At 44.3% G+C, this 26,964-nt stretch overlaps 1 protein-coding gene across 3 annotated transcripts in view; it reads left to right on the forward strand.

Moving 5' to 3' along the window:
• Window positions 1–24,214: 24,214 nt before the first annotated feature.
• The window catches only part of dapk1 (death-associated protein kinase 1), a 175,389-nt gene continuing 172,639 nt past the window's right edge, over window positions 24,215–26,964 (forward strand). Inside the window, exons 1-2 of one of the 3 annotated variants that reach the window (XM_060907201.1) lie at window positions 24,215–24,401; window positions 24,868–24,998. In XM_060907201.1, the coding sequence (XP_060763184.1) occupies window positions 24,889–24,998 (110 nt within the window). In that variant the 5' untranslated portion in view covers window positions 24,215–24,401; window positions 24,868–24,888. Of the gene's footprint in view, window positions 24,402–24,730; window positions 24,752–24,867; window positions 24,999–26,964 lie in introns of those variants that run through there. The other 2 variants (XM_060907200.1, XM_060907202.1) reach the window with 2 other exon arrangements.

A 26,964-nucleotide genomic window follows, 5' to 3' on the forward strand; every position in this document is an offset into this window, starting at 1 on the left:
ATGAATTGTCCCCCCCAATAAAAATTCCCTAAATTATTCAAAATTGTACAAACAAATGTATTTTCAGACAAATGATTCCCTGTGCAGTACTTTTTGAATGATGTGGCGAGCCTCTACGAAGTTGTGATTTATGGTTGCATGGTATGAGTTGCATAAGGGCAAAAAAAAAAATCACTTTTGTGTCTCCCCCCCCCCCCCCCCCCCCCCAATCCTGACATCGGATCTGCACCCCTGTGTTGAATAACAGAACATTTTGAAATGGTTCCCAAAAAACCCAAAATGAAACAAAGGGGCACCAAATGCTAACATTAGGGAATTGTTCTGTGTTTGCTGGGTTTCTTTTAATAAGAATAGCTGTTCTACAATAGAGTGCAGTTTAATAAATATTTTCTTGCTACAAATAGTGCAGGTAGTGGACTGTATACAGAGAATAAACATGTTGACAGTGGTGAAGGAATGGTACAAATAATGATTATTGAAATAAATATTGCCCTTTGTAAAACCAGAGTTACAATAGCTCAGTGTTTTCAAATGTCACTTCCAGGATGCAATTATGAGGGGCTTATTCTTGATATTAAACCCATTCATTTGATCAGGAGAAGGCTAAAAGGTGATTGAAGTGTGAAATATGGCCCTTATCCCTTGTTTGACTTGATCAAAGTGGTAGTTTGTGCCAAAACCTTCGAGCTTTGTTAGATCATGCTCTTTTTATATCAAAAGAAACAGAATGACAGCAATAAGAGATTGCATTACATAAAGAGAAGAGTAGATTCAAAGAAGCAGGAGTCATCATTTTCTGTCTCTAATTTAAAGGCTAAAATGCTTGTCAAGTTTTACTACAACTCCAATTCCAAAAAAATAAAAATTAAAAGGGGGGGGGGCACACTGTATAAACCGTAAATAAAAACAGAATGTGAAGGTTTGCAAATCATGGAAACTCTATGTTTCACTGAAAATACTACAAACACATCAAATGTTGAAAATGGGAAATTTTATTGTTTTTTGAAAATCTCTCATCTCATTATCTCAAGCCGCTTTATCCTGTTCTACAGGGTCACGGGCAAGCTGGAGCCTATCCCAGCTGACTACGGGCGAAAGGCGGGGTACACCCTGGACAAGTCGCCAGGTCATCACAGGGCTGACACATAGACACAGACAACCATTCACACTCTCATTCACACCTACGGTCAATTTAGAGTCACCAGTTAACCTAACCTGCATGTCTTTGGACTGTGGGGGAAACCGGAGCACCCGGAGGAAACCCACGTGGACAACATGCAAACTCGGCACAGAAAGGCCCTCGCCGGCCACGGGGCTCGAACCCGGACCTTCTTGCTGTGAGGCGACAGCGCTAACCACTACACCACCGTGCCGCCCTGTTTTTTGAAAATGATATGCATATTTTGAATTTGACGTGTTTCAAAAAAGTTGGGACAGGAAGCAACAAAAGACTGGAAAAGTTGTGTAATGTTAAAAAAATAATTAAGTTAATTGGCAACAGGTCAGTAACATGGTTGGGTATAAAAAGAGCATCCCAGAGAGCCTGAGTCTCTCGGAAGTAACGATGCGGAGGGGTTCACCGCTGTGTGAAAGACTGCATGAGCAAACAGTGCGACAATTTAAGAATAATGTTCCTCAATGTAAAATTGAATAGAATATGAGGATCGCATCATCTATGGTACATCATATCATTAAAAGATTCAGAGAATATGGAGAAATCTCTGTATGCAAGGGACAAGGCGGGAAACCAACACTAGATGCTCATGATCCTCGAGCCCTCAGGTGACACTGCATTAAAAACAGAAACAGAAAACATTGTATGGACTCAGGAACACTTCCAAAACCCACTGCCTGTGAGCACAGTTCATCACTGCATCCACAAATGCAAGTTAAAACAATATTCAAACAATATCCAGAAACACCACCATCTTCTCTGGGCCTGAGCTCTTACGATGGACTGAGGCGATGTGGAAAACTGAAGTGGCGAGTCAACTCTAGCTTTTAAACCTGTAAACATTGAGCTATTAACACTGACAATTTTCTAAATCGGGGGGGTGCATTTCATCTTGGGTTACTTGTATTACTTTTAACATTATCTTTGTGAAGTATTAATTCACTTTATAAATACACTGTATACATTATAATATGGCAGTAATAATGCAACCCCTTTTCCAAAAAATGTTGGGACACCGTATAAAATCTAAGCAGAATGCAATAATTTGCAAATCATGGAAACCCTATTGTGGCAGCGGGGGCGTGGTCAAGCGTTGGTCTGTGAATGGAGGGCGGAGTCAGGGAAGGTAAGTAGAAGAAGCACTGTACCTGACGGGAATTAGCCTATGTTTGTGTGTCTTCCCCAGTGACCGCGCCCTATAAGAGGAGAGGGAGAGCAGAGGAAGGGGGCTCTCTCCCCAACCAGAATGCTTGTGTGTGTGTGTGTGTGTGTGTGTGACTGGGAGAGCAAAGCAGACACTGAAAAGTGCAAATAAAGAGTTTAAGGTGGGGTTTACATTAGACTGTATCAGCGGATCATCAGATTAACGTTTTTAAAACGATTCGCGTGCACACAGCAACGCCAATACACAATTCGCATGCACACAGCAACGCCAATACACGGATACGCTAATCACATGACTAATTAGACGGCACGTAAGTTGAAATGTGTAGTGCGGCTCAGCACTTCCTCCTCAGCGGCTCGGCTCCGCACAGGCATCCTGCGCTCCAAATCACTCCGCCCTGAACAGCGAGTGCCCTCTGGAGGGTGCGCACTCCGGCCCTGCGCAGCTCACAGAGCGCGCGAGTGACGCGCACGAACAGTGATTCGGGACTGAGCCGCTGTGTGTGTGATCCCAGTGCATATCGGGCATGTGCAAGTCACTCACCACTTGCAAGTGGAAGGATGGCAAGCCTAAAGACAATCATAACTACACAATGGGCAGTATTTGCATCTTACCATGAACAACATTAAGAATGACAAAGCAAAGCATTATATTCATACTTTTATACTCTTTAATGAAGTGAGGTCCGCGCCGTTTTTTCAGCAGTCGCGTCACATGACCAACATGGCATGACCAACGCCAGCGAATCAGGAAGGTGGATGTCACAGTGACGTTGTCCAGTGACGACGTCAGCTAGAGCTCAGCACAGCGTATCCTCATTCCTCAATGTTTACACAGCACCGGATCAGATACGAACTGGGTTGAATACGTGGGCCCTGGCAGATTCAAGTTGTTCCACCTGTGGAGTCGTTTCCTGGCGTTTTAATGTGAATGGACAGTGCATCCACGACAAAAACGAGACGGATACGGTCTAATGTAAACACCACTTAAAAGAACTCAGTTCTGGCCTGCCGTGCTTCTGTGCTCCACCCACCTTGAATGATTTCTACACCTATATTTAATTAAAAATAGTACAAAGACAACATATCAAATGTTGAAACTGAGAAATCTTATTGGTTTAGAAAAATATGCGCTTATTTTGAATTCAGTGCAAGCCACATGTTTCAGAAAACTTGCATCACTGCATCCACAATTGCAAGTTAAAACCATATATACACAATATCAAGAAACATCACCGCCTTCTCTGGGCCTGAGCTCATTTACAATGGCCTAAGGTGAAGTGGAAAACTGTCCTGTGGTCTGAAGAAACAAAATTTGAAATTCTTTTTAGAAATTATGGACACCGTGTCCTCTGGGCTAAAGAGGAGAGGGACCATCCGGCTTGTTATCAGCGCACAGTTCAAAAGCCAGCATCTGTGATGGTATGAGGGTGCATTAGTGGGTAGCTTGCACATCTGGGAAGGCATAATTAATGCTGAATGATATGTACAGGTTTTGGAGCAACATTCTGCTATCCAGATGATGTCTTTTTCAGGGAAGTCCTTACTTATTTCAGCAAGCCAATGCCAAACCACATTCTGTACTGGTTACAACTGCATGGCTCTGTAGTAAAAGAGTCCGGATGCTAAACTGGCCTGCCTGCAGTCTAGAACTGTATCCCATTGAAACCATTTGGTGCTTTATGAAGCGTAAAATATGACAAAAGAGATCCCGAACCGTTGAGCAAATGAAATTGTATATCAGGCAAAAATGGGACAATATTTCTCTTTCAAAACTAGAGCAATTGGTCTCCTCACTTCCCAAACATTTACAGTGTGTTATTAAAAGTAGAGGTGATGCAACACAATGATAAACATGCCTGTCCCTACTTATTTTTAATGTGTTGCTGGCATCAGATTCAAAATAAGTATATATTTTTCAACAATTATAAAATTTCTCAATTTTAAAATTTGGTATCAGAATCAGAAACACTTTTATTGCCAGGTGTGCGAACACACACGAGGAATTTGACTCCGGTACCACTTAGCTTTCATAGTGCAACACAGATAAAAGCGTACACACAAGACGAACAAACAAACAAACAAAACACAGGAATGGTGCAATAGTAGGGAATAATAGGAAATAATAGGAAATACAGAGAGAGAGTCTAACTGCAGTGATCTTCAGGGGAAGATTGTTGCTCCAGTAACGACCTTGAGGCAGTGCTGGCTGGGAGAGCCGAAGATAAGATTGGAATTTGTTTAGGCTTGAAATGGGTAGACGTGGCAGACTACCCCGCTCGTCCATTCTGGTCACTAAAATGATCCATATGTCTCTGCAAAGCCATCAACTTCTCCAATATGGAATCCACCGAGCAGCTCAAGTTTTTAAATAGCCACAGTCTGAGTGCCGACAGCTCTGCCCACCGCTTCAATCATGTCGGGCAGCTTTATGGGGCTTTGAACAGCTGTCACTGTTTTCTGATTTCCTCGATACACCAGGGCAATGCCTAGTCCAATCAGCAAAAGTCCTGTGATCATGGTTCCGAATAGGTAAATATCCTCAATGTCCTCCACAGAAAGAACCGCCAGGCACATGACACGACACTTCTCCCAAGCGTCCATCGTATATCCAGCTGCGAACGTTCCGGCAGGACAGGCTGGTTCCCCCGAACCCAGGCTTCTTGTCGAGAAGATTGTGTCAATTGCGTGAAGAGACCAGTTTATCAAATCCATGAATTTTGATTTGAAGAACAATGCAGAAAGGGTCTCTCAGACAAGACGAGTCAGCAGAGCAGAAGCAGGAAAGCTCAGGGGAGGAGAGGCAGAGCAATGCGAGATGAGAGGAAAAAAACACCTCCGCATTATGCTCCTATCAGGAGCACTATGTGGAAACATGTTTAAAAACTTCAGCGCAGCAGCTTTCCGTGAAAGCATGAAGAAGAATTAACAAAACAATTACACAAAACATAGAAAGTACGAGCGAGCGAAGTCCCGAGGCAGCCGTCCGCGGCGCCATCTTGGATGGAAAATGTATGTTGTCTTTGTACTATTTTCAATGACATATAGGGTTTCCATGATTTGCAAATCATCGCATTTTGATTTTATTTACATTTTACACAGCTTCCAATCTTTTTTGGAATTGGGGTTGTAATATTTTTATGTTAAATCACTGGTCACTCCCTGCAAGTGACAACAATCTCTCATATTCTACATATATGGACAAGGGTGGTTAGACAGAACCTCATCTCATCTCATTATCTCTAGCCGCTTTATCCTGTTCTACAGGGTCGCAGGCAAGCTGGAGCCTATCCCAGCTGACTACGGGCGAAAGGCGGGGTACACCCTGGACAAGTTGCCAGGTCATCACAGTACTGACACATAGACACAGACAACCATTCACACTCACATTCACACCTACGGTCAATTTAGAGTCACCAGTTAACCTAACCTGCATGTCTTTGGACTGTGGGGGAAACCGGAGCACCTGGAGGAAACCCACGTGGACACGGGGAGAACATGCAAACTCCACACAGAAAGGCCCTCGCCGGCCACGGGGCTCGAACCCGGACCTTCTTGCTGTGAGGCGACAGCGCTAACCACTACACCACCGTGCCGCCCCTAGACAGAACCTATTTCTTATTAAACAAAATTATCCAAGCCAACCAAAATCATCACAAACCATGGTTTTATGACACCAAGGTAGATCTTTTGGAGCATAATTCTAAAAGAAATGTTTGGCACCAAAACAAGACTGCATATCACCTAAAGTACACCATACCTGTGGTGAAGCATGATGGTGGCAGCATCATGCTTTGGGACTTTCTCTCTTCAGATGTAAATGGGGCTCTCGTCCACATAGAGATAATTATGGATAGCTCCACATCCCAGTCTATTTTGCTACAAAACCTGTAGGCCTCTGTTATGCTGTGTTCACACTTATACCGGTACGAAAGTGGTATAACTGTATCGATACAAAGTATACCGGTACAGTTTAGTGCATCTGTCCACACTAGCGAGAAATGTTTGCGGTTTTCTTTCACGGTAGTTGAAATGCGCGTGCGCGAAATGTTTCCGTGGTTACCGAGTAACTTCCTTCCGAGAATATGAAACAACGTGTGTGCGCTTTTTGTTGTCAATGTACAGTCTGTATTTCTGGTGGTCATTTATTCAGTCGAATCGTATAAAACGCGCGAGGCAGTTGAGAAAGAAACAAAGAAAACGAATCTCCCTTTCGCCCCCCTCACTTTCTCCCTCTTCCCTTCTCTTCCCCTCCCTTTCTCCCTCTTCCCTTCTCTTCCCCTCCCTTTCTCCCTCTTTCCTTCTCTTCCCCTCCCTTTCTCTCCCTTTTCCCCTCTTCCTCCTTTCTTCCTCCCTCTTTTTCCCTCCCTCCTTTCTTTGCTCCATGTAGCTCCACAGTCGTTTTGAGCCATTTTGACGTTTTATTTACAGCTGGAAAGTACGTGCGTATTGCCGGAAGAAGTAGGAATGGTTCATTGCGCTTGCGCATTATATTTGTATCGATACAGAGCCACTTCATCTGTCCACACTACAGCGAAGCGCTACAGTACCGATACTGTACCGGTACGAAACCCATACATTTGTGGGTTTCGTACCGATACAGTTATACCGCTACAGTACCGGTATAGTTGCTAGTGTGGACAGGTGTTGCGGTACGAAAGTAGTTTCGTATCGGTACAAAATCCCTAGTATGGACAGGGTATTAGACAGCTGAAGACAAGATGAAGACAAATTTCACCTTCCAGCATGATAACAACCCAAATCACAAATCCAAATCAACAAAGGATTGGCTTCAAAAGAAGAAGATCAAAGTTTTGGAACAACCCAGTCAGAGCTCAGATCTAAATCCTATTGAAAACCTGTCGAATGACATGAAGGGGCTGTACACAGGAGATCCGTTTACAACGTGATAGATCTGAAGCATTTTTGTAAGGAAGAGTGGAATAAAATCAAGATATACCAAGTTGATAGACTCTTACCCAAAAAGACAAACGTTATCACATTCCTAAAATATTGTTACATTAAAGATGGGGGGGGGGGGGGGGGAGAACTGACTGGTTCACCTTGGTTTCATTCTTTTTTCTTTTTTTTTTTACATCACAAAATCCTGCAAGGGCGACACGGTGGTGTAGTGGTTAGCACTGTTGCCTCACAGCAAGAAGGTCCTGGGTTCGAGCCCCGTGGCCGGCGAGGGCCTTTCTGTGTGGAGTTTGCATGTTCTCCCCGTGTCCGCGTGGGTTTCCTCCGGGTGCTCCAGTTTCCCCAACAGTCCAAAGACATGCAGGTTAGGTTAACTGGTGACTCTAAGGCCAAGTTTACATTAGACCGTATCTGTCTCATTTTCTTCGCGGATGCACTGTCCGTTTACATTAAAACGCCTGGAAACGCCGGGAAACGGGAATTCGCCAGGGTCCACGTATTCAATCCAGATCGTGTCTGGTCCGGTGCTGTGTAAACATTGAGAATACATGGATACGCTGTGCTGAGCTCTAGCTGGCGTCGTCATTGGACAACGTCACTGTGACATCCACCTTCCTGATTCGCTGGCATTGGTCATGTGACGCGACTGCTGAAAAACGGCGCGGACTTCCGCCTTGTATCACCTTTCATTAAAGAGTATAAAAGTATGAAAATACTGCAAATACTGATCATTGTGTAGTTATGATTGTCTTTAGGCTTGCCATCCTTCCACTTGCAAGTGGTAAGTGACGCGCATGCCCGACATGCACTGAGATCACACACACAGCGGCTCAGTCCCGAATCACAGCTCGTGCGCTCCACTCGCGCGCTGTGTGAGCTGCGCAGGGCCGGAGTGCGCACCCTCCAGAGGGCACTCGCTGTTCAGGGCGGAGTGATTTGGAGCGCAGGATGCCTGCGGAGCCGAGCGTATCCGTGTATTGGCGTTGCTGTGTGCACGCGAATCGTGTATTGGCGTTGCTGTGTGCACACTAATCGTTTTAAAAACGTTAATCTGATGATCCACTGATACGGTCTAATGTAAACACCACCTAAATTGACCGTAGGTGTGAATGTAAGTGTGAATGGTTGTCTGTGTCTATGTGTCAGCCCTGTGATGACCTGGCGACTTGTCCAGGGTGTACCCCGCCTTTTGCCCGTAGTCAGCTGAGATAGGCTCCAGCTTGCCTGCGACCCTGTAGGACAGGATAAAGCGGCTAGAGATGATGAGTTGAAAATCCTGCAATTTTAAAAAGGATGTGTAGACTTTTTATAGTCACTGTAGAACCTGATGTGCCAAAATGATACACACTGTCTGCTGTCTTATGTAATAATGTAAATGTGTGCGTTGTGTGTTATGTGCACACCCACCATTATGTGGGTGCCCAGACAATCGTGTGTGTAGCCGTATGACCAGCTGTATAAACACCAGTGATTAATGATCACACCTGTGGGGAGTTAATGGGCTGAACGATGGTGAAGCACTTCAGTCTCTCAGCCTGCACTTGATCTTGTTGTTTTAACACTGAGTGCCTTGCAGAGTTTCAGAGGCCTGGAACTGTGGGCCAAGGGTGGCTATCCATCTGCAGTCAAGACAAGACTAACACAAACTTGCTATTATGTTTGAAAACGTCACCCAAATGCACCTGTTCTGCATATAGGTTTCTGTTGTCTTTAGAAAAACACTAGATACTGCATGCCTAGAAAAGTAGTGAGGACCAGAGGAAGTAGAATCTGTGAAACTAAGAAAATTATAAATACTGTGAACTAGTTTGGCATGACCAAGTACCCAGAAAAACAAGAAACTAGGATATCTGGGGGAAGAAGAGACAAAAACTCAATGGTGGTTTAGAAATGCAATGCACCTTTAAAAAAAAAAAAAACTAAAAGATTCTTCTGTTTATCTCTTCTGGGACGTTAAGCAATACAACAGAAGGTTTGTTTTAGCAAAACCTCTAAGTAGAAAGCCAGGACTGTTAGCCTTCCAACAACCCCATTAGGATGCCTTTTTTTTTTCTTTTTTTTTGGATATAGAATGGATATGTACACACAACCATTGAGCCCTAACAAGAAACAGATTATAATTACAGCTAGATAAGGCAGAGGTAGCACAGGAATTGGAGAAATAAGGAAATAGAAAGAACAAAACAGGAACTAGGAAGTTACAAAAAAAAATTTACTTAAGGAAATTGCTAGCGAACTTGCTGTGTCTGGTGCGTTTTTCATTTTAATGTACAGTTCATTAACTACTCGAGGTCCGTGGTGCATATCGGACAGGTTACTCTAAAAAGTGTCTATTTCTCCGCATTTCATTTGCTCAGCTCCTCATCTGGGTGTTTTCAGTATACATTTTCTGTTAAACGGGCAGCACGGTGGTGTAGTGGTTAGCACTGTCGCCTCACAGCAAGAAGGTTCTGGGTTCGAGCCCAGCAGGCGGCGAGGGCCTTTCCGTGTGGAGTTTGCATGTTCTCCCCATGTCTGCATGGGTTTCCTCCAGGTGCTCCGGTTTCCCCCAAAGACATGCAGGTTAGGCTAATTGGTGGCTCTAAATTGACCGTGAGTGTGAATGGTTGTTTGTCTCCATGTGTCAGCCCTATGATGACCTGTCCAGGGTGTACCCCGCCTCTTACCCATAGTCAGCTGGGATAGGCTCCAGCTTGCCCGTGATCCTGTAGAACAGGATAAGCAGCTACAGATAATGGATGGATGGATGGATGGACCGAGACACAGCTACTGTCCTGCAACAGATATGTCAACTGTGGAAGCATCACAGGAAATTCCATCAAATCCAATACTGAGAAATTGCTCAGATTTAGACCAGAGAGACAAAAGATGTACAGGAACTGAACGGCAACAAAGATCTCTTCTGTTCTTTTTTCTTCTCGTGTTATAAACTCAGTGCCTCTCAATTTTTAAATACAGAAATTTCTTATGTTAACAGAGATCCTGGGTAGGACATGTGTTCAGGTTTGGAGTACAGAGTCATTAACAAAGAGAGACAGAAAAAGGACCTGTGTGTATAAGAGAGAGGGCATGGAAGAAGAACTGTGATGCTCTGGATTAATTAAAGAACAAACAAAAGAGTGATGGAGACCACACACATGCTCGTTCTCTCTCTCTCTCTCTCTCTCTCTCTCTCTCTCTCTCTCTCATCCTGGAGATCATCCCAGCAAAACTAACAAAGATAATGAAGGAGACAATCTCGAAGCAGTACAAGAAGCTCTAAAATTCACGGCAGAAGGGCACGCTATCCAGAAAGCGCAACTGATTTGATAGAAACACGAACTCTTAATTACAGTGCTGTGTGAGCGAGCCATTTCCACACAGATCCACTAAGTTCTTCAGCTTAGATTTTCCCCATACTGGAACTTTAAAGGGGAACTGAAATCATTTTTAAACTTGCTTTAATTTCTTAATTAACGTGTTATTCAATTACGTTTTCGGTTTTAGTAACCTTATATCGTGACTCGTATTGGCAACTAATTGCAATTAAATATTATACTTATCAGCCTGTTCGGTTTTTAGCCATGTTGAATTTAGTTCGTTTGGTCCACGGCAGGCGTCGCTTATCCGCGCGAGCTTCACGAGACTTGTGCGAGACTTCGAAATGTGAAGTGTCAGCCAGGTGTCAGTGCCGCCATTTTGAAAACTGTTTTCCAAACGAAATATTGCACAGGAACGAGTTTAAATGACGATTACTGCCTACTTTTTTCAAACTTTACTGATTGCTATCAAAACAAACAAAACTTCCGGCTTGATTACATCAGCATTCGAAGGAGGGCGCGCGCGTCTTTTGACAACGTTGGCAGATGTTGGTCACTTTGGTTTCCGCTGTACGTTTTACTTCTGTTCTACGATGTCTCGCACAGGTCTCAACAAATCTTGTTTACGGCCATTGCTTTGACATATGGACTGATATATTACAGAGCATATTTCAAACATTCATAACTTGCTATAGCAGTGACAGAATAGCTGTCAGAAATGCATTCCTATATTTAATAAAATGAGATAAATAGAATTTTGAGAATAAAAAATTTGCCTTCAGTTCCCCTTTAAATCACTATACACCATTCACCATACACCATACACATAAACGGATAAGACTATTGGTGTGTTTCTCGATGGCCAGCTCAGCTTCTCTGATCACATCAACCACCAGATTCTGTAGATTCCTTCATCACAAAGTCAAAATAATCTGAAGAATATTCACAATAATATTCAAAGACTTTTCTTTGCAATGATGCAGTGCACTGAGTTCAGCTGGCATTGTTTGGCTCAAATGTGACTTATTGCTCAATTTTATCCCCCTAATGATTGTTTAAATTCCATGGAAGCCATGGCCTGAAGGTTAGAGAAGCAGCTTTGGGACCAAAAGGTCACTGGGTTGATTCCCTGGACCAGCAGGAATGGCTGAAGTGCCCTTGAGCAAGACACCTAACCCCCAACTGCTCCCTGTGCTGCACACTACTGTGGGTATGTCAGGGTCCTGTTGTACATCGCTCTGGATAAGAGCATCTGCTAAATGCCTGTAATGTAATGTAAATCCTTTTGATGATCAAAATAGCATTTGCAGTTGCATTCGTTGTAGCATGTACATAAACAAACATGAAAAAGCTAAAAGAGCAATACTTCTTTTGCATAAGCATTATTGTAATGTTGTCTGCATTTAATTATTATTAAAGTCCAAATTGAAGAAGAGTCCCATCCATTCATCCTGATGTTATATTGTTTTGATGCACTGCACGAAGCATGACAACAAGCATCGGTACAGCTGGACCCTCATCCTGCTTCAGTCAAGGAAGCACTCAGACAATCAAACATGTCTTAAAGGAGAACTGAAGGCAAATTTTTTATTATCAAAATTCTATTTATCTTATTTTATTAAATATAGGAATGCATTTTTGATAGCTATTTTGTCACTGCAGACAAAATAGTTATGAGTGTTTGAAATATGCTATGTAATACACTACCGTTCAAAAGTTTGGGGTCACCCAGACAATTTTGTGTTTTCCATGAAAAGTCACACTTTTATTTCCCACCATAAGTTGTAAAATGAATAGAAAATATAGTCAAGACATTTTTCTGGCCATTTTGAGCATTTAATCAACCCCACAAATGTGATGCTCCAGAAACTCAATCTGCTCAAAGGAAGGTCAGTTTTATAGCTTCTCTAAAGAGCTAAACTGTTTTCAGCTGTGCTAACATGATTGTACAAGGGTTTTCTAATCATCCATTAGCCTTCTGAGGCAATGAGCAAACACATTGTACCATTAGAACACTGGAGTGATAGTTGCTGGAAATGGGCCTCTATACACCTATGGAGATATTGCACCAAAAACCAGACATTTGCAGCTAGAATAGTCATTTACCACATTAGCAATGTATAGAGTGGATTTCTGATTAGTTTAAAGTGATCTTCATTGAAAAGAACAGTGCTTTTCTTTCAAAAATAAGGACATTTCAAAGTGACCCCAAACTTTTGAATGGTAGTGTATATCAGTCCATATGTCAAAGCAATGGCCGTAAACGAGATTCGTTGAGACCTGTATGAGACGTCGTAGGACAGAAGTAAAACGTACAGCAGAAATCAAAGTGACCAACATCTGCCAACATTGTCAAAAGACACGCGCGCCCTCCTTCGAATGCTGACGTAATCAAGCCAGAAGCTTTGTATGTTTTGATAGCAATCAGTAAAGTTTGAAAAAAGTAGGCAGTAATTGTCATTTAAACTCGTTTTTGTGCAATATTTCGTTTAGAAAACAGTTTTCAAAATGGCGGCACTGACACCTGGCTGACACTTCACGTTTCGAAGTCTCGCACAAGTCTCGTGAAGATCACGTGGATAAGCCACGCCTGCCGTGGACCAAACGAACTAAATTCAACATGGCTAAAAACCGAACAGGCCGATAAGTATAATATTTAATTGCAATTAGTTGCCAATACGAGTCACGATATAAAGTTACTAAAACCGATAGCGTAACTGAATAACACATTAATTAAGAAAGGAAGCAAGTTTAAAAATGACTTCAGTTCCCCTTTAAAATTCTACTGTCTCGACGTTGTTATGCTGTGCCAAACAATTGAGAAGTCGATACTTTTTGTAAAGCACGGTTGCACTGTATGTGATTAATGGTGTGAACTGCAAATACAGAATGCTGAAGACTTTCTGGTGAGATAGTCACAGGATCTATTTGTCTTGTCAGGCTCAGTTTCTAATTTTGACCTAAAAGAGACAGCACAAAGGAAACATTACTAGTCTCTACTTGCTGGTCTTCTTTCATATCAGCTCCTGAAATATTAGCACGGGACATCAAAATGTACAAATTGATTAATGGCCTCAATATAGCTCAAAAAAACTACATCAGTCTGCATTCATTCTGTTCACCAAGAGTGCTAATAATTATGGAGATGGAGGTAAGAATGCTCCTGGTTGCCGTGTTCCTGACTCCCCCTAAGGGCCCGGTCCCACAATGCCGATAACTATAACCACAACTATAACGATAACTATAAATAAATCAGTCCCCTGAAGTTTATGTGGTTGGTGGTCACACCAGACTGATAACGATCCCTGTAGCCCAGGCCTGGGTTTATCCGTATCAGTGAGATTGCTTCTGGAGCGATTTTTCCAGGCCTGGATCTGATCCGATAAAACATCTGACCAATCAGGTAATTGTTTACATGTGATGTTGTCTGAGCACGTACCATTTTCCCCAGGCATCTTTGTCCATCCTCGGCACGGTGGTGTAGTGGTTAGCGCTGTCGCCTCACAGCAAGAAGGTCCGGGTTCGAGCCCCGGGGCTGGTGAGGGCCTTTCTGTGCGGAGTTTGCATGTTCTCCCCGTGTCCGCGTGGGTTTCCTCCGGGTGCTCCGGTTTCCCCCACAGTCCAAAGACATGCAGGTTAGGTTAACTGGTGACTCTAAATTGACCGTAGGTGTGAATGTGAGTGTGAATGGTTGTCTGTGTCTATGTGTCAGCCCTGTGATGACCTGGCGACTTGTCCAGGGTGTACCCCGCCTTTCGCCCGTAGTCAGCTGGGATAGGCTCCAGCTTGCCTGCGACCCTGTAGAAGGATAAAGCGGCTAGAGATAATGAGATGAGATGAGATCTTTGTCCATCCTTGTTGCATCATGAAGTCATGGAATATCAATAGTAAATTAATAAAGTAAACATATAAATGCAGGTGACCTGGCGACTTGTCCAGGGTGTACCCCGCCTTTCGCCCGTAGTCAGCTGGCATAGGCTCCAGCTTGCCTGCGACCCTGTAGAACAGGATAAAGCGGCTAGAGATAATGAGATGAGATGAGATAAATGCAGGTAAGATATTTTAATTATGAACTTTGGCAGTCCAAACATTTAACTGTTTAAGACTTCATAATTTTTTATCCATGGTGCATTATCCGTGTGAAATCGGTAACCAGTCTGTAATATACTGAAACATCCCTGACCAATCTGTAAATTATTAGCATATGTGATGCATCCATATTCAAATCCGTAACCACTCTGTATTTTGTATCTTTTTTATTATATTTCCGTAGTCCGTGACCTATACGTATTAAATCACCCACTGGAATATGTACATGGGTTGTTTTGAAGTCCAAGCTGTACAGTATGACCTGGAATAATGTGCTACTACTTGGAAAAAACTTCCATGACTATTCTAAGTTGCATGCATTTATTTACCTGAATGTCAGGACCAAGCGATATTATTGTTGTGGTGTGACTGCTCCAGACTGGAACTACCGTAAATCCAGGCATCGGTATAGTCATAGTTGTTGGTATAAGTATAGTTATAGTTATCGGTGTTGTGGGACCGGGCCTTAAGTCACTCCCCTGGCTCACTGTTGCAGCAAGAATAAAATTCAAACTGTTTTGTCCTCACAATCCAAGCACCAAAGAACTCTTCACCACATTACTACACGCTCTGGTTCAAGATTACACAGCTACATGCCAGCGAAGGTCTTCAGAGTGCTTGGCATGTCCTTCTCTAAGATATAGACCTGCTAGAAACTCAATATTTTCATCAGTGGCCGTCCAAAAGAGTCTGAAAATCCTAGCACTTCATGGATAACATTTCTTTTGCCCTATTCGCACGGGATTAGTATTACCTGTGAACCTATAGTAATTTGTAAACTCCCACCCAACCTCTGTGTTGCCCCTAAAACAGTACTCATGAAAATTTCAACCGTAGCCTCCATTAGCCTACTCACAGTAACCGGAAAAAATATAAAACGCGCGCAATTACAATAACAAACATGGACATGCGTATTCGCACGGGACTAGTATTGTCACTGGACGTCTGTGTTTGACAAAATATAGTAGGTAATTTGGGGTGGAATTATTACTTTACAAATTACAGACATGGCGCATTCGCACGGGACTAACATCTCAGACATTCTCTGCAATTATTACAAATCGCCAGAGGTTCACAGGTAATACTAATCCCGTGCGAATAGGGCTTTTGCTGGTTCGCCTGCATTGTCATGCTCCATTTCCTCATACATCTATAAAAATACCTGAAAATATAAAGCCATAAAAATTTATGTTCAGTTTTGATGTTTCTAGTTGATAGCTTCTGGACACACCATGAAGACATTGAGGATAATTGTGGAGTGCGAAACTTTAAATCAAACACAGCCCTACTAATCAAAGTAGTAGCAAAGGTCCGATGACAGACACGATGTCAGGCTGCTTGGTGAATTTATGTCTTTCTGCTTTTAATTAATAGGATTAAAATGTTCGCTTCTCCACACATCAACACTTCAGCTTTTGCGTGGAGACAAGAATGAAACCCCACCATTGAACATCTGAATAAACCTGACACCATGACTGCTGGGACCAACAAGTGTTGAGTCACATTTCAGTCAACGCATTCTATCATGTCAGTTGGTTTTATGTTCAAACTCATGTCTTTGTGCTGTTAGTTAAATTACAGCCCAGCTACAAGAATAATATTTGTGAGAAATATATTATAAGATGTAACCCTAACCCTAGCTATTCACACTATTTTCATACACAGGTATCACTGCAGACGTGGAATCATCTCATCTCATTATCTCTAGCCGCTTTATCCTGTTCTACAGGGTTGCAGGCAAGCTGGAGCCTATCCCAGCTGACTACGGGCGAAAGGCGGAGTACACCCTGGACAAGTCGCCAGGTCATCACAGGGCTGACACATAGACACAGACAACCATTCACACTCACATTCACACCTACGGTCAATTTAGAGTCACCAGTCAACCTAACCTGCATGTCCTTGGACTGTGGGGGAAACCGGAGCACCCGGAGGAAACCCACGCAGACACGGGGAGAACATACAAACTCCGCACAGAAAGGCCCTCGCCGGCCACCGGGCTCGAACCTGGACCTTCTTGCTGTGAGGCGACGGCGCTAACCACTACACCACCGTGCCGCCCGACATGGAATCATTTTTAAATAATATGAATAACACATGCAGTTAAAGATATTTTGAGCTTAAACATATTGTGACCTTTGCATTTCAAGGTTCTCTTTCTTATTCATGCTTTAACTAGATAGAACTTTATAACGCTCAGGTCACAATATGGGGAAGTCCCCACTGTGCTCTCACACGCACACACACACACACACACACACACACACATTTGTCTCACTATCCTTGTGAGGACCTTTCATTGGCATAATAATTAATGCAGTTAATTAATGCTGTGCCTGCACCTAAATCTAATCCTAACCTCAGTAATGAAAAGGAAACTTTCTGGCTTTTTTTTTTTTAATAAATAAATAAAAGGGCGGCACAGTGGTATAGTGGTTAGCGCTGTCGCCTCACAGCAAGAAGGTCCTGGGTTCGAGCCCCGGGGCCGGCGAGGGCCTTTCTGTGCGGAGTTTGCATGTTCTCCCCGTGTCCGCGTGGGTTTCCTCCGGGTGCTCCGGTTTCCCCCACAGTCCAAAGACATGCAGGTTAGGTTAACTGGTGACTCTAAATTGACCGTAGGTGTGAATGTGAGTGTGAATGGTTGTCTGTGTCTATGTGTCAGCCCTGTGATGACCTGGCGACTTGTCCAGGGTGTACCCCGCCTCTTGCCCATAGTCAGCTGGGATAGGCTCCAGCTTGCCTGCGACCCTGTAGAAGGATAAAGCGGCTAGAGATAATGAGATGAGATGAGATAAATAAATAAAACACAACAACAGCAATTTCCTTGTGGGGACCATCCAAAAACCCCACAAGGTCAAAATTGTCAGATTTTTCTATACTTGTGGGGACATCGGCACTATAAACACACACACATGCACACACACTCTTGTACTTTTATCTTTGTGGGGACACTTATTGACATAACGCATTCCCTAGCCCCTGACCCTAACTTTATCCTTAACTAAATGCCAAACCCCAACTCTAACCCTAACCTAAACCTAATTTTCACCTGAACCATAAAACTAACTCTTAACCCTCAAACAGGCCTTTGAAGTGAGGACCAGCCAAAATATCTTCACTTCCCAAAAATGTCCTAACTTTTTTTTTTTTTTTTTTTTTTTTTACTTCACGAATAAGGATCCGATAGCTGGTCCTTTGGCAGTTTTATTGTTATAGGATTTGAACTCACAAACTTACAAATGCCCAAATCCTTAACTACTGAGACTCCACTTCCCCCTAGAGGAAACAAGGATAACTCCTCCATGCAAAGCATTTTAGTATCATAGTCTTTGCATTACATTACATTATATTACATTACATTGCATTTAGGGCGGCACGGTGGTGTAGTGGTTAGCGCTGTCGCCTCACAGCAAGAAGGTCCTGGGTTCGAGCCCCGTGGCCGGCGAGGGCCTTTCTGTGCGGAGTTTGCATGTTCTCCCCGTGTCCGCGTGGGTTTCCTCCGGGTGCTCCGGTTTCCCCCACAGTCCAAAGACATGCAGGTTAGGTTAACTGGTGACTCTAAATTGACCGTAGGTGTGAATGTGAGTGTGAATGGTTGTCTGTGTCTATGTGTCAGCCCTGTGATGACCTGGCGACTTGTCCAGGGTGTACCCCGCCTTTCACCCGTAGTCAGCTGGGATAGGCTCCAGCTTGCCTGCGACCCTGTAGAAGGATAAAGCGGCTAGAGATAATGAGATGAGATGAGATGAGATGAGATGAGACATTGCATTTAGCAGACTCTCTTATCCAGAGAAGCGTACAACAAGTGCAAGTGTTAGTCTTAGGCTCACAATATACTCGAAGACTTTAAAAGACTCTGAAAAGACTTTTAAAAGACTAAAGTCTGATACACGCTCACATCTAAAGACAATGTGTCATTCGTCACAGAATTATGACGACCTTACACCAAACAACTTTTCAAGTGATTATCTATGATTTTGCAAAGACTGGGGATCTTGCAGGGGCATTATTTGCATGAGCCAAGACTAAAGATAATATCAAACACAGTTTATTTTATCGTCAAGATGACAGGAGCACGGCCCAAATCTAGCAAATGATTTTATTCTGACATTGGAAATTTGTGAGTAACAGCGAAATAGCTTGTGTAAGGCCGGCATTAGTTTTGCACATATAAGCTGTCCTCTAATTTAAACCACACATTTTCAATAATCTGGATATTATAGTGTTAAAGTTTCTTTTGTTCATTCAGTCAGTCAGATGTGACTTGCAAATTAAGTATAAACGGCTGTGTAGTCATGGGTAAAAGACTTTGCTCAAGAATCTCTCTGGCTCTCTGGTAGTCTTGAGATTTTAAACCACTACATACGACAGTATATTAACCACTGAGCCATCACTGTAATATCTGATACAACAGCACATATATTTCATCCAGAAGGGCTTGTGGAATAATTTATAGTGATTAATTCAGCCACCTTTCTGTCCTCTGTTAGATTTCTTTTTTTTCCCCTTAAAATAACACATAGGCGGCACGGTGGTATAGTGGTTAGCGCTGTCGCCTCACAGCAAGAAGTTCCGGGTTCGAGCCCCGTGGCCGGCGAGGGCCTTTCTGTGCGGAGTTTGCATGTTCTCCCCGTGTCCGCATGGGTTTCCTCCAGGTGCTCCGGTTTCCCCCACAGTCCAAAGACATGCAGGTTAGGTTAACTGGTGACTCTAAATTGACCGTAGGTGTGAATGTGAGTGTGAATGGTTGTCTGTGTCTATGTGTCAGCCCTGTGATGACCTGGCGACTTGTCCAGGGTGTACCCCGCCTTTCGCCCGTAGTCAGCTGGGATGGGCTCCAGCTTGCCTGCGACCCTGTAGAACAGGATAAAGCGGCTAGAGATAATGAGATGAGATGAGAAAATAACACATATACAATAGCAATTTCACCGTGGGCGGCACGGTGGTGTCGTGGTTAGCATGGTCGCCTCACAGCAAGAAGGTGCTGGGTTCGGGCCCAGTGGTTGGCGGGGGCCTTTCTGTGTGGAGTTTGCATGTTCTCCCCGTGTCTACGTGGGTTCCCTCTGGGTGCTCTGGTTTCCCCCAAAGACATGCAGTTAGGTTAATATGGGACAGCCTTGGGCTGAGGTGCCCTACTAACTCCCAACTGTTCGCTGGGCGCTGTTAGCATGGCTGCCCACTGCTCTGGGTATGTGTGTGTTCACTGCTTCAGATGGGTTAAATGCAGAAAGGAATTTCACAAGTGTGTGATGAATAAAGTTGTTGTTCTTCTTCTTGTTTTTTTTTATCAAGTGTCTGTGAAGATTCTCAGTCATCCAGGTCAGAGTAAACTGTGGGTGGTAAAAGAGAGCAACTGGACTTGCTTGAAGGTTCTTGAAGACGTTTCACCTCTCATCCGAAAGGCTTCTTCAGTTCTGTCTGACTAATTGAGGTTTTTCACCTGACGTCACAGGGTCACGTGACGCCCCGGTGTCCGCCATTTTGAAGGTCAAGCTAGCTCAACAACATCATAGCTGATATGTTACTGTATCAATGTGCTCCGGAACCTCGGCCGGAGTGCTCCGGGAGCAAGCCGGAGCGCGCTGCTTAATTTGAGGGGGAGCAAGCTGGAGCGCGCTCCGGCAGCTATTTACACTGGATCCGGTGTAAATAGCTGCCGGATCATAATTACAGTAAACTAGTAAATACAGTAAAGGAAAAACTTGAGACTGAAAGGTTTTAACAGTCATCCAAATGACTGAACGTAAACATTGCTACACATTGACCCACTGATGTAGGCATGTTACCCAGCCTGACATAAAATATTTGTAGGTATCCAAACTCTTATACGCTTTCAGATCAATACCTGTGTATGGCGATGGGTTTTTAACGACATAGGTATACAGATCATGTGGGCCGAAGTCAGGTAAAGACGAGGGCTTCGTGTACTTCCGTACGTCAGTGAACAATCCTGGTGGAAGCAGGTAAACGTTGTTCTCTAAGCCTGCTAACCTCAATTTTTGCAAATACCTCTCCCTCTGCTCGCCCTGTAAATGCTCTACGTCGCTGGATAGTGAAGGTGTTTTCTGCATCTCGCTCCTTTTTCTTTTATGTTTTTCGTTTGTCGCCTTCCTCGCATTCAAAATGATTCGAGCCGTGACGTCCAAAATGGCAGCCTCACATGACTTGGTCACGTGGGTGAAAAACCTCAATAGGGAGTATCAGGTATTTATCCTCTCATGGATGAAAAGCAATCCTAAGGTGTCGTTGAGTCATCCTGTTGGTGTGGGTCACTGGGGGCTGGGTGTGAACGGCCTAGGGAGTCGTTGGAGTGATCAATGGTTGTTGGTTCTCTCTGTCCTCCTATGAGTCACTGAAAACAGCTGGGTTTTGATGTGCATTCAGTTGTCGGGGAAGTGTGCCAAGGACTGCATTGCAGGTGGCTGATAAATGGTGTCTTAGACCACCACCTCTGTTCGGTGATGGACATTTCAGGTTGACAAAAATGGCTTCTTTAACTCCTCGCGCATACCAACGATCCTCTCTGGCTAAAATGCGTAATGTACGCTTTTTATCAAATGTTTTTCCACTACTCCACCTCCAAGAAATACTTGCTTTTCTTTTCATCAATATTAATAAAAATGAATTAATGATATTGTACAGAGACTTTGACATCTGATATGTGATTTGGCATTCTTCCATTATTTTCTGTTTCCTTGCTCTTTGGTGAGATCACCTCACCCTATTTCCAGAAGGCCAAATTGCTTGCAATGCCCATGTCTGCGACTAGATGGCGCAAGTGCATTGCATGTTATATATCAGGCGCCCACAAAAACCTATTTTTATATTATATATAAAATGCAGGAATGTTTCTAAAGTAAGCCAAATGCAATTAGTCTTGCAAAAGTCCTTTAAACTACATGTTTATTTTGATTTATGTGAATTTATCTCCCATCTTTTAAAAATTTAGCTATTTTCATCTTGTAATGGGCGGTACGGTGGTGTAGTGGTTAGCGCTGTCGCCTCACAGCAAGAAGGTCTGGGTTCGAGCCCCGTGGCTGGAGAGGGCCTTTCTGTGCGGAGTTTGCATGTTCTCCCCGTGTCCGCGTGGGTTTGCTCCGGTTTCCCCCACAGTTCAAAGACATGCAGTTAGATTAACATGGGATGGCCTTGGGCTGAGATGCCCTTGAGCGAAGCACCTAACTTCCAACTGTTCCCCGGGCGCTGTTAGCATGGCTGCCCACTGCTCTGGGTACGGTATGTGTGTGTGCTCAGTGCGCACGTGTGTGTTCACTGCTTCAGATGGGTTAAATGCAGAGAGAAATTTCACAAGAATGTGATGAATAAAGTTCTTCTTATCAAACCAAACAAATGAAACCTGCTAGAAGGGAATAGAATACATATGTTATTTACCAGCTGGAAGGTCTGTATTGTGAAATACCATGATCAAGGTCTTGAAAGTACTGACCGAGGCGACTTGTCCAGGGTGTACCCTGCCTCTCACCCATAGTCAGCTGGGATAGGCTCCAGCTTGCCTGTGACCCTGTAGGACAGGATAAGCGGCTAAAGATAATGGATGGATGGATGGATATCTTCAGTGTAGAAAATAGTCAAAATACAGAAAAACCTATAAATGAGTTGGGGTCTACAGGCTTTGATGTCAAGAGGAAGTGCTTATTGGCCCTGGGGAAAACAAAAGAATTCAAAATTAACAGAACAGAATTCAAAATGAACATGGTGTAGTGGTTAGCACCGTCGCCTCACAGCAAGAAGGTCCTGGGTTCAAGCCTAGCAGCCGACGATGGCCTTTCTGTGTGGAGTTTGCATGTTCTCCCAGTGTCTGTGTGGGTTTCCTCCGGTTTCCCCTACAGTCCAAAGACATGCAGGTTAGGATAACTGGTGGCTCTAAACTGACCGTCGGTGCGAATGTGAGTGTGAATGGTTGTTTGTGTCAACCCTGCGATGACCTGGCGACTTGTCCAGGGTGTACCCCGCCTCTCACCCGTAGTCAGGTGGGATCGGCTCCAGCTTGCCTGCGACCCTGTAGGACAGGATAAGCGGCTACAGATAATGGATGGATGGATGGATGGATGGATATCTTCAGTGTAGAAAATAGTCAAAATACAGAAAAACCTATGAATGAGTTGGGGTCCTTTCTGTGTGGAGTTTGCATGTTCTCCCGGTGTCTGCGTGGGTTTCCTCTGGTTTCCCCTACAGTCCAAAGACATGCAGGTTAGGATAACTGGTGGCTCTAAACTGACCGTCGGTGCGAATGTGAGTGTGAATGCTTGTTTGTGTCAGCCCTGCGATGACCTGGCGGCTTGTCCAGGGTGTACCCCGCCTCTCACCCATAGTCAGCTGGGATCGGCTCCAGCTTGCCTGCGACCCTGTAGGACAGGATAAGCAGCTACAGATAATGGATGGATGGATGGATGGATGGATGGATGGATATCTTCAGTGTAGAAAACAGTCAAAATACAGAAAAACCTATGAATGAGTTGGGGTCCTTTCTGTGTGGAGTTTGCATGTTCTCCCGGTGTCTGCGTGGGTTTCCTCCGGTTTCTCCTACAGTCCAAAGACATGCAGGTTAGGATAACTGGTGGCTCTAAACTGACCGTCGGTGCGAATGTGAGTGTGAATGCTTGTTTGTGTCAGCCCTGCGATGACCTGGCGGCTTGTCCAGGGTGTACCCCGCCTCTCGCCCATAGTCAGCTGGGATCGGCTCCAGCTTGCCTGCGACCCTGTAGGACAGGATAAGCAGCTACAGATAATGGATGGATGGATGGATGGATGGATATCTTCAGTGTAGAAAACAGTCAAAATACAGAAAAACCTATGAATGAGTTGGGGTCCTTTCTGTGTGGAGTTTGCATGTTCTCCCGGTGTCTGCGTGGGTTTCCTCCGGTTTCCCCTACAGTCCAAAGACATGCAGGTTAGGATAACTGGTGGCTCTAAACTGACCGTAGGTGCGAATGTGAGTGTGAATGTTTGTTTGTGTCAACCCTGTGATGACCTGGCGACTTGTCCAGGGTGTACCCCGCCTCTCGCCCATAGTCAGCTGGGATAGGCTCCAGATTGCCTGCGACCCTATAGGACAGGATAAGCGGCTACAGATAATGGATGGATGGATATCTTCAGTGTAGAAAATAGTCAAAATACAGAAAAACCTATGAATGAGTTGGGGTCCTTTCTGTGTGGAGTTTGCATGTTCTCCCGGTGTCTGCGTGGGTTTCCTCTGGTTTCCCCTACAGTCCAAAGACATGCAGGTTAGGATAACTGGTGGCTCTAAACTGACCGTCGGTGCGAATGTGAGTGTGAATGCTTGTTTGTGTCAACCCTGCGATGACCTGGCGGCTTGTCCAGGGTGTACCCCGCCTCTCGCCCATAGTCAGCTGGGATCGGCTCCAGCTTGCCTGCGACCCTGTAGGACAGGATAAGCGGCTACAGATAATGGATGGATGGATGGATGGATGAATTGTGTACATACTAAATGCACCTGTAGGCTGTGCTTGTGTATTAGTGCACACTGGCGCCCCCTTCAGGCTGAAGCACTGTTTCGTTTTCACACGGCTCTCCCTGCACACCTACATTGTTAGAAGCCTCCCATTTCCTTCAACATGCCATTTTCGTGTCTCTGTCGGACGGTATGCCGGGTTTAAGGTGTTTCTCCGGAGTTTTCCGCTTTCCTGCAAACTGACGACGGCGGAGGATTGGAGGAGGTAATGGTTCTGGTTCTGGTTGTTTTTCTGGAGGTGGTGTAGTGAGCAGTGTTCCGGGTGAGTGTGTGTCTCACTGCTCCTCGGTGCTTAAGTGAAATGAAGAATAGGACTGCGTTTGTTTGGATTATACATGAAACACAACAACTTGCGGTTAAGGAGAACGTAGTGTGAGATGGTTCAGAACACATTCACTTCGTTCTTGAGATGACACACTTGTGTATGTCGTTTTTTGATATTACAGCTCTCTCTCTCTCTCTCTCTCTCTCTAATACCGTGTTCACTAGGCAACTGGAGCTTTAATGACCACAACACCATCTTCACCAAACATCCCATAATTTGTTTGTTTGTTTGTTTGTTTTTTAGTTGTCATTCTAATATCTAGAAGTCTTCCTCTAGAGCTGAAACAGGCCAGTAAAATGAATAGATCTATCTAACAGAGATAAGACCTTCCTTCCTTCCTTCCTTATTTCCTTATTTCTTCTTCTTCAACCCTGTCCATTTTATTTTATTTGTCTTCTTTCAGGTCGAATATGAGTAGGTTTCGATGGAAGCTGCTATCATGAGGGTGCAGGTGATGGAAGCGTCCAGCACCATGACCCCCTTCAACCAGGAGAACGTGGAGGACCATTATGAGATTGGAGATGAGCTTGGAAGGTAAGGAATAATATTTTATTTCCTCGTTTAAAAGGAAACTAAATGGTCTTTGGACTCTCTTGCTGAAATCGTTTTTACGAGCCAATACTATGTTTCCAAGTTATGGGTTTTGCCCATCACCCAGACATGCCCCTTTTTGACCAACAAGCACTGGGTTCCTTTCTGACTCGTGCACTTTTTTTTTGGTTTTGAACCAAAAATAAATTGGTTTGGAAATGGAAAAGTTGGTTTCCAGCTGGAACCAAAATCATCATTTTTTTCAGTTGCTCCTGTTTGTTAGGGGTCGCCATAGCGGATCTGTTCCGCGTATTTGATTTGGCATAGGTTTTCCACCTGATGCAACCCTCCCTGGTCTATCCAGGCTTGGGACCAGCATTAAGTATGCACTGGCTTGTGCAGCCCCAGTGGCTGGGTATTTTACCTAGTGTGCATGTCTTTGAACTGTGGTGGAAACCCATGCAGATGCAGGGGGAACATGGAAACTCCACACAGAAAGGCCCCCCCGTTGAGGTTCGACCACTGTGCCGCCCTCCCAGCTGCAACTGAAATATCGCTAGTTTTTCCGGTGTGGGAACCGTGACCTCATTGGGCATGTCCTTAGTTTGGAGAGGAAGCAAAGCAATGGAGAACGCAGCAGAAAAGGATACATTTTCAGGAAAAAAAAAACAGAATGAAAACAAATATCTGCAATAACAGAGCAAAAGCTTGTAGGTAATTGGTGTGTTCAGCCATCTCGATACTACTGTTTACTTCTGTTTAGTTCCGCTGTGCATTGTGCAACACCCTCTGTTCATGATTCGTTCTTCTGGTGAAAATGTGAGCCAGTTCTCTAGCTGGCACCGGGGTTCAAAGAATCCTGAACGGAACCCATTCCCTGTTGGTCGAAAAGGGGTATCGGACAGTAACAGCTTGGCAGTGTTGAGGCTCGAACTCCCAACCATCCAGTCACTAACCCATTGAGCCACTACTGCAACATTGGGTTGTATGGCCAACCCTGACTCTTATCGGATATGTTTTATGGACAGTTTGTAGTTTGAGACACAGTTGGCAGTGTTATGAAGTTTTGAACCTCATATAATGTCCTCTACGGTCTCCTGGTTGAAGGTGGTCATGGTTCTGGGTAGTACCATCACCTACTCGCTTATGTCTTGCGTCGAAACCTGCTCATTCAACCGAAGTGGACGGATAAAGATAATTTAGAATTTGTGACTAAATTAGCAATGGAGGGTCCCCCCCCTTCTGTGAAGGTCCAGTATATTAATTGTATTGAACTTGTTTAAGCATCATGACTGCCTTCAACTAGTAGAATGTGGAGGTCCATTACAAGATTGTAGAGGGTCTTGGAGATTACAAAAATGAAATTCTTTGCATTTTGGATGAACATGACCTTCTATGAAGAATGGGAAGGAATAATGAGTCCTGATGTTTGAGAGTCTACACTATGGACTTGGATGGAGAAACCTAGGTCTCATTAATTTTGCTTCATAAGGATGTTTAAATGCTCCGTGTGGGCAGTTTATGGACCACAGAGATGCTTTTGCGGTGCTGGCAATGTTTAAGGTTTTCTAGTACCATGCAATGGCCAGTGATTATTATGATGGTGTGCTAGACATCTACTGCATTTTATTAAATTGATTGTATGCCGGCGGCACGGTGGTGTAGTGGTTAGCGCTGTCGCCTCACAGCAAGAAGGTCCGGGTTCGAGCCCCGTGGCCGGCGAGGGCCTTTCTGTGCGGAGTTTGCATGTTCTCCCCGTGTCCGCGTGGGTTTCCTCCGGGTGCTCCGGTTTCCCCCACAGTCCAAAGACATGCAGGTTAGGTTAACTGGTGACTCTAAATTGAGCGTAGGTGTGAATGTGAGTGTGAATGGTTGTCTGTGTCTATGTGTCAGCCCTGTGATGACCTGGCGACTTGTCCAGGGTGTACCCCGCCTTTCGCCCGTAGTCAGCTGGGATAGGCTCCAGCTT

Source organism: Neoarius graeffei, chromosome 24, assembly GCF_027579695.1.
Source record: "Neoarius graeffei isolate fNeoGra1 chromosome 24, fNeoGra1.pri, whole genome shotgun sequence".
NCBI classification, from domain to species: domain Eukaryota; kingdom Metazoa; phylum Chordata; class Actinopteri; order Siluriformes; family Ariidae; genus Neoarius; species Neoarius graeffei.